The 7375-nt window shown below is 34.6% G+C and overlaps 1 protein-coding gene across 3 annotated transcripts in view; it reads right to left on the bottom strand.

Moving 5' to 3' along the window:
• The window catches only part of LOC149732045 (putative rRNA-processing protein EBP2), a 37129-nt gene that overhangs the window by 6361 nt on the left and 23393 nt on the right, over positions 1-7375 (bottom strand). For all 3 annotated transcript variants that reach the window (XM_089882178.1, XM_089882181.1, XM_089882179.1), the window contains 4 exons: positions 1437-1621; positions 1071-1236; positions 917-1013; positions 738-861 (listed from right to left, as the gene is read on the bottom strand). In XM_089882178.1, the coding sequence (XP_089738304.1) occupies positions 738-861; positions 917-1013; positions 1071-1236; positions 1437-1621 (572 nt within the window). The remainder of the gene's footprint in view (positions 1-737; positions 862-916; positions 1014-1070; positions 1237-1436; positions 1622-7375) is intronic.

Here is a 7375-nt window from a genome sequence, read left to right as displayed (position 1 = left end):
TACATTTTGTCATTTTACAATTACATTTTGTATTCTGCTTAGTGCTAAAAATGTGCAGGAAATCGTGCGCAGACGCGTGCACTATTTAAAGAGAAAAAGCATGTGTTTCTTTATCAACGATCGGGCGCAGATGCGTGCACTATTTAAAGAGAAAGGGCGAGTGTTTTATCGACGATCGGGAGCATATTTGGTCGCAAATATGACGAAGTTTATCAAAATGCGTGTGTGCTATAGCCCATAGAACCGTATCCGAAATGATTAGCATTGCTTAAAAGCATGACGGCCGAATTTAAACCGAAACTTTGGTACATCACTAGCACCTTACCATTTGGCAGTTTTTTACTTATTTAAAATCTACTGTTTCTGTTTTACATACATTTTTTTTAATATTTTAAAACAGTAATCAGCTTTGACGGGCGTTTTATAAAGTCGTGATAATACTGTCGAATAATTCTGTAACATTATTTTCGTGATTATCATTAAATGGGGTCTGTAAAAATCCTACTATTCTAGTAGATTAATGTTTACAAAGACAGTAAATTTAAGATAAATTCAAACAAATAAATAAAGGAGTTGAATACGAACAAGTAAATAAAAACAATGAAAGTAAGTCAAGCGAGTGCCGTACAATTAACTTGTTCTATATAAAAAACGAGAGAGAAGTATGCTAATGAACAGTGACGTGTCAAATATAAATACATTATCATCTATACAATAACAAATTTAGTTTAACTTACCTTGGCACCATGTACATTTTTTTTAAACCCTGATACATTGTTTGAACTCTCATTAGTATTTCGTTTTTGTCCCTTTTTCTTTCCACCAAAACCATATTTTTGATCACGATAGTTTCTCTTTACACTGTTGAACGCAACATTGTCACACAAGCTAATCACACACAACTTTAACTACATACTTCTGTTTTTGTAATTTCTGAAATTGTGAAACTTTTTTCCCATGTGGTCCGTTTTCTTTAGAAGTTTCATCAAGAAAATCAGGATTTGTTGTTTTTCCTTCATTAAAAATGTTAAAAATTAGACAAATGCAAAATATTCATAAAAGCAATCTACCTTTTCTGTATTTTTTAATTGAGTTAAGCGTTTCTTTTTTCTTCATTTGCCTTTCAAGGGTAACTGCCCTCTGTACTTGTTTACCATATTTGCGTAGCTTAAAGTTGTTGCGATTTCTTTCTGTCATCTCCTGTCGATTCTTTAATGCCAACAACTTATCGCCAACCTAAACACAGGTAATCACATCTAGTGACTCTGCGGGTGGTTTCTCGAAATAAAAAAGATTAACCCAATTCCACTGCTCAAGCCAACAAACTATGTGATTTCTCGAAATAAAATAAATGTGAAAACAAACCCTGTTGCTCTAACATGAAAAGATATATAACTTAACATATATTCATCCAGACTAAAACCATCTTTTTTTACTTTTTTCATGTGGTCATCTTTTTTTGCCATCTCAGCAAAATAATCATTCGGTCGATTTGTCTCAACACCAGCATCACTTAGTTTCCTCATTGCTATAATTACAGAGGACTGTGCTTGTTCATAGAAACATACTTCTCGTCGAAAATCATTGTGTACATCCGTTTTATCGTCTGCCCCATCTTTCTCTTTAATTAAAACAGTTGGTTATTTTAACAACATTTGTTCACCTATACAGGCATCAAACAAACTTATAGTAAGTTAAACCATTCAAAATAATATATAGTCAAGTCTCAAGTGGGGTAATAAAAACCATGTGGTACTTGGGGTAAGAAAGGACAACCCTCCTAAGCCAGCTTAAAAACATTTTATCGCGAAGAACAGCTTTTGTGGGTAAAAAGAATATTCAGACATATTTTTTTATCCTAACTTTTATTCTAAGTAGTAACTATGTTTTTGGTGAAACACAATTAATAAATCAAACAAAAGAAATGACAAAAACTTTCTATTGGGTTTGCCAAACTTTTTTTGTGAGAAGGCCTTTTATGATAAACTTACTAGAGTGCAGTTATTTGCTAGATATTTAATTACTTTGCTGCTGGTATATTTTAATTTTAAATTTTACGAATATTTCATACCTTTTATTTTTGTTTTTTTTTACCCGGAAATTGCCTTATGGGAAAGGGTACATTTCTGTTTTTTGGATCTACACTAACCAATATTAACTTAGTGATAAACTTCAAAGTTATGTATGTATATTATTTTTTTTTGTATTAATAGATATGCTCAAATGAGATCTAAAGGTACCATCAAAGTTTGAAAATATGGAACGGCTTTTGATAAAAAAATGAGTTTTAAAAATGCAAATTTAACTGGAGAAATGTTGAATTTTATTTCTGATTTGGTATAATAAACGCTTCTACTTTATTAATATATAAAATATATTGTAAAACATAGACGTTGTTATGTTTTAATTTTTGATTGAACATAGCTACATAATTATGTTGACTTTGCACTTTTTTCTTATTATTTAAGTTTTAACACATTTTTATATTAAAATGTTCAATATGTCTCGCTGGTTCCTGCTGTACTAAAGTCAGTTGTTCGAGTTGAACATTAGGTTTAAAAAATTGAGCCAGCATAAGCATAATCTGCTATGTAACTAGGTTCACTCGAAAAATTAAAACATAGTAAAATTTACATTTCTACTTTTTTTATATATTTACAAAAATGAAGCAGTTATTATGATTGTGGGAAAACCCATGCATTGTCGAAGCAGCCAAATGTTTTTTTTCGCGATTTAATTAAAAGCGTTTTTTTTCGCGATTTAATTAAAAGCTGTATTATTTTAGAAAACTTTGATGGTACCTTTAAGTGACATTTGGGCATCTAAATCCATATATAAATAACAGTTAATATTTAATCTAGTGTTACAAATTATTAACAACAAAGTACTTCAAGGCTTTGAAAAACTTTGAAACTAGCACTCTTGGAATTAAAATCACACAAACGTTTAAGTCAAAATCATAAGATATTCTTTCCCAGATAAATTATAAACACAATTAATAACTTGCTAGAAGTTACAATCATCTATTTTAATATAAAAAAATCAACAATTCCTGCCTAAACTTAACCATGAGATAGCCAACGATTGCTTCTCCGCTTTTGCGTTATGCGGAAAAGTTTAAATAGTTCAACCCTGTCGCAAGATGCACGTTTTGTCGCGAAACGCTATATGTGCGCAAACCGCTTAATAAATGTCATTTGTAGGTAAGCTTATGTTTAAAAGCAAGTAGTAACATAAAAGGAACTATAAGAGGAAAGAGAAGCATTGGATAAAAGCCATTAAAAATTCTTTAGAGATATTTACTTTTGTGAAAAAAGTAAGGAAAAGTTAAGGTTTCTTAGAAAATATAGACTGCATTATGCATAAGTTGTATGACTAACTTTTTTTTCTTTTAATTAAGTTAAGTTTTTTTTTGAAAAAATTGTTTTTTATTAACCTGCAAATTTTTTTTTACCCCAAAGTGAGGGAAAAAACAGCACAAATTTTTAAATAAAACTTTGATTAAATAAATAAATTGTACAATCTTTTCCAGACATCAAGGTATGATAAATAATGTTAAACAATTTTTTTTGTTTATTACTTGAAGAGAAAATCGTAATAAAAAACAAAGGGGTACTTTGGGTAAAGAAGGACAATCCCCTAAAAATCCTTTTATCACGAACAGCATTTGTAGGTAAAACCACTAGAGCAACTCAAGTAGGACGCACGTCGCTTCGCACGAATTATTTAGATATTGGAGCTTTTTTACCAATTATCGGTAGAACATAAACACCAGCCAATAATAGCGGTGAACCAATATATTGGTCGATCTCTAATTTATATGGTGTAGGGTATGCAAACCTACCTTGGGAATTTTGCAGGGGTTCATTTTCTGATTATAAAAGTCAAACTCAAACCAGGATAAAATTAAACTATAGAAATAGGTTTTTTTTTTCGAAGACGCGCACATGTCATGAATTGAGAGTTACGATTAGCCTCTAGGACATCCTAGAATACTTTATTTTGAATCTAGAATTCCGAACCTGTTTTTATTTATTGGGAAAATAATTGTACCCACATAAATCAAGGTATTGGCCCTTCAATGGTAGTTTTGTTGGATCATGAGCTATAAAATGATGAATTAATTTTTGCTTCATAATGGTCGGTTGCCGAATTTTTCGCCCTTGGCGTTTTCGCACCATAGACCATACTTTATGCATTAACATTGGAGATCCCATCTTTTTCTGCGGGAACAGAGAGCTCTAATGACCATGGTGCGAAAACGCCTAATTCGTAATTACCTACGAAACAAAAATGGCTCACCCAGTATAGCAACCTTTAAAACGACGTTGTGAAATGTTTTTTCTCGAAAGCCCTACAAACGCAAAAGTTTTTTTTTTTTAATTTTCATTCCTAGATACGATAACATTTTTTATAATTAAGAGACATTTTAGCTATTAGCTACTGTTGCATCTCTTATTCTTGGAAAATGTACGATGTTATACAGACGTTAGATGATTGTATTTAGAGCTACCGATCAAGCAAATATATCTGTGATTTGAAACCTTTTTATGCATGAGTACATGCTGGTACAAAAACATTTTATTACGGGATCGCCACGTTCTAAATGAATACGTACTCGCATTTTAGAGTGTCATGTAGAAGTTCATTTTAGAGGTCGACTGATATATCGGCCGATATTTACGTTTTACTAATAATCTTTGTCGGTAAAAAATCGACGTGTCCTACTTGACTTTTACGTGTGTGGTAGTTTAATGTGCACGTGCGTCTTGCGTTCATCGGAGTTTAACATTCACGTGCATGCTAGTTTGACCTTTACATGCGCCTTGGTTTAACGTCCAAGTGCGTCATATTTTAGGCTAAGTCATAGTTTAGCTTTAATGTGCGTCGTAGTTAAACCATTACGTGCGTGGTAGTTTAACCTTTACCTTACGTTGTAGTTTGACCTTTGCGTGTGTCGTAGTGTAAGCTCCACGTGCATTGTAGTTTAGCGTTCATGTGCGTCCTAGTTTCAACATGCATGTTTTCTATAAACATGTGGACCAACCTATTTTTCTATAACTTGCAATATCTTGAATACAGGCATTCCTTGATCAAAACTGATCATTTCATATGTTTAGCTATAGTGACAAATATAGGTATCGGTGGAAAAAATTGATATTGGTCAGTCTCTAGTTCATTTCCAATTAAACCGAACGTCTCCTTTTTTGACGCTTGGCACTCGGCTGAAAACTGGGTCGAGCGAGCTTTATGCTACTGCTATGTTACAGGCCAGAGCGAAAAATATTAAAACTAAAGCTACTAAAATAGACCGAGAGTAGTCAGCGTAGTTTTCTCTTTTATTATTTTTCATTCGTTGCAAATTAGCTCTCACGAAAGTAAGGAACTTGCTCATATCGAATTATGATATTGCTATAATGTTGCATGCGAGAGCGAAAAAGATTAACAACGAAAAAAATAGTTAAGCTACTAAAAGATACTGAGACTAGTAAGCGTAGCTTTCTCTTTAATTATTATATTTTCATAAACCCCAGAATTGAAACCCCGGGTTCGGCGCCCAACCAACAATCCTCCTTTACTCCTTTCAGTTTTCTGCCCGAACTATTTTCATTATGCTGGCGCAAACTACTCGGTCGTGGTCGACAGGTACTCAAATTGGCCTTTCGTCACACATGCAAAGGATGGTTCCAGTGGCTTAATCACCTGTCTCTGTAAAATATCTCTGTAAAACACACACGGAATATGTGATAAACTGACATGAGATAGAGGACCAGAATTTAGTGCATCCGATGCAACGAAATTTCTTAAAGACTGAGATGTACATCATCGTACCTCATCCGCCGCCTTACCGTACAGTAACTTCAGGGCAGAAATAAGCGTGAAGACTGTCAAGCGTATGATCGTCGATAACCACGGCCCTAAAGGCAATGTCGACACAGACGCGTTATGCTGCAATACCGCAACACCCCAGACAGAGACACCAGCTTCTTCTCAGCGATGTGTATCTTTGCACGACCAATAAGAGATTTTATTCCTATCTATCCACATGGCCAAACCTTATAACTGAGAGAGAAGCAGCCCTGCGAAACCACATGAAAGCCCACGAGCGATGGTCGGAACATTCCAAGCAGCTGACACCCTTAGTTGTAGGGGATACAGTCCGGATGCAAAATCATATCAAACGATTCCCAAAAAATGGGACAAGAAGTACAACAGTTCGACCAGTATGTAGTACCAATGAACATCTCCGATTCGGGCAACTGTCCACAACCGGAAATTTCTTCGCAGGTATCAGCCATACACTGATAGATCTGATAGATCACCAACCGACCCCACACAACAAAACCTCCACTTCCAAAGCACCTAAACCTTAGACACAAACACTGCTGGCATTATCGCAATTAAGCCCACACCGGTCGAAGATTGCAAAAGTCACCCCACAACTATGCAGCACGTCACCCCAAATAACGACGACGTTACGGAGGTCTGAACCGATTAAAAACATGACGACGATATAAGACATCATCAGTCTTTTGAATCACCTATCCAATAGACTTTGGGGGAAAAAGACGTATATCAGCTTTGTACATGTATACATTATCGCCAGTAAATGTCACGTGTGGTGATGCAACCACAAATCCATCAGTTGTGCATTTAATGCATGTAGTGTACTGTTATTTAGTTTATTGTGCCTTTCCTTAACTAATTCATTCCTCAGAGTTGCTCCAATCATTCATTAAGTACATTGTAAATAAACTGAGCTTTAAAATAGGTTGTACCCTGTCGTCTATTCAGTCTGATGAATGTCATTTGTAGACCTTGTGACTAAGCCTATATTTGAAAGTAGGGATTTGCTGAAGTTGTAAATGCTCGGGTTCGCCGAACGCCGATTGGAAGCTCGGCACGAGCACCTATGACGTCATTAAGGAGAAAGGTGTACGAGAATGCGTTTCTATTCAGTCGAAAAGCATCGCTAATCAAAATACTACAGAACACGTGGTTTGCGGTGAAAGAAACATCTCCTTTCGTAACTTTCAATAACAAATTTTCAATTATAAAGTATTTATAACTGTTGCACCCAGTGGCGCAACCAGCACATGCAAAAGGGGACTGTCATACAGATATTTACGTCCAGTCAACGTTATGTCTGACACGATACAAACGCTTTAGATATTGGTCTTGCACACTAATATATCTGTTCTACTTTATGCGGTAAATTAAGACTAATATTACATTGTTTATACTAAATCCAAAACATCTTTTTAATAAATGAAACATTGGTGTAAGTTTTACGCCATCCTGGATAATGTAACGATTATTTACGACGGCGACGCTATAAGTAAATTGGAACCAACAGAAATTGTAATATGATATT

The sequence above is a fragment of the Ciona robusta genome, chromosome 8 (assembly GCF_009617815.1).
Source record: "Ciona robusta chromosome 8, ASM961781v2".
NCBI lineage: Eukaryota > Metazoa > Chordata > Ascidiacea > Phlebobranchia > Cionidae > Ciona > Ciona robusta.
The sequence above is the reverse complement of the archived record's forward strand: the minus strand, read 5'-3'. Positions and strand labels throughout refer to the sequence as shown.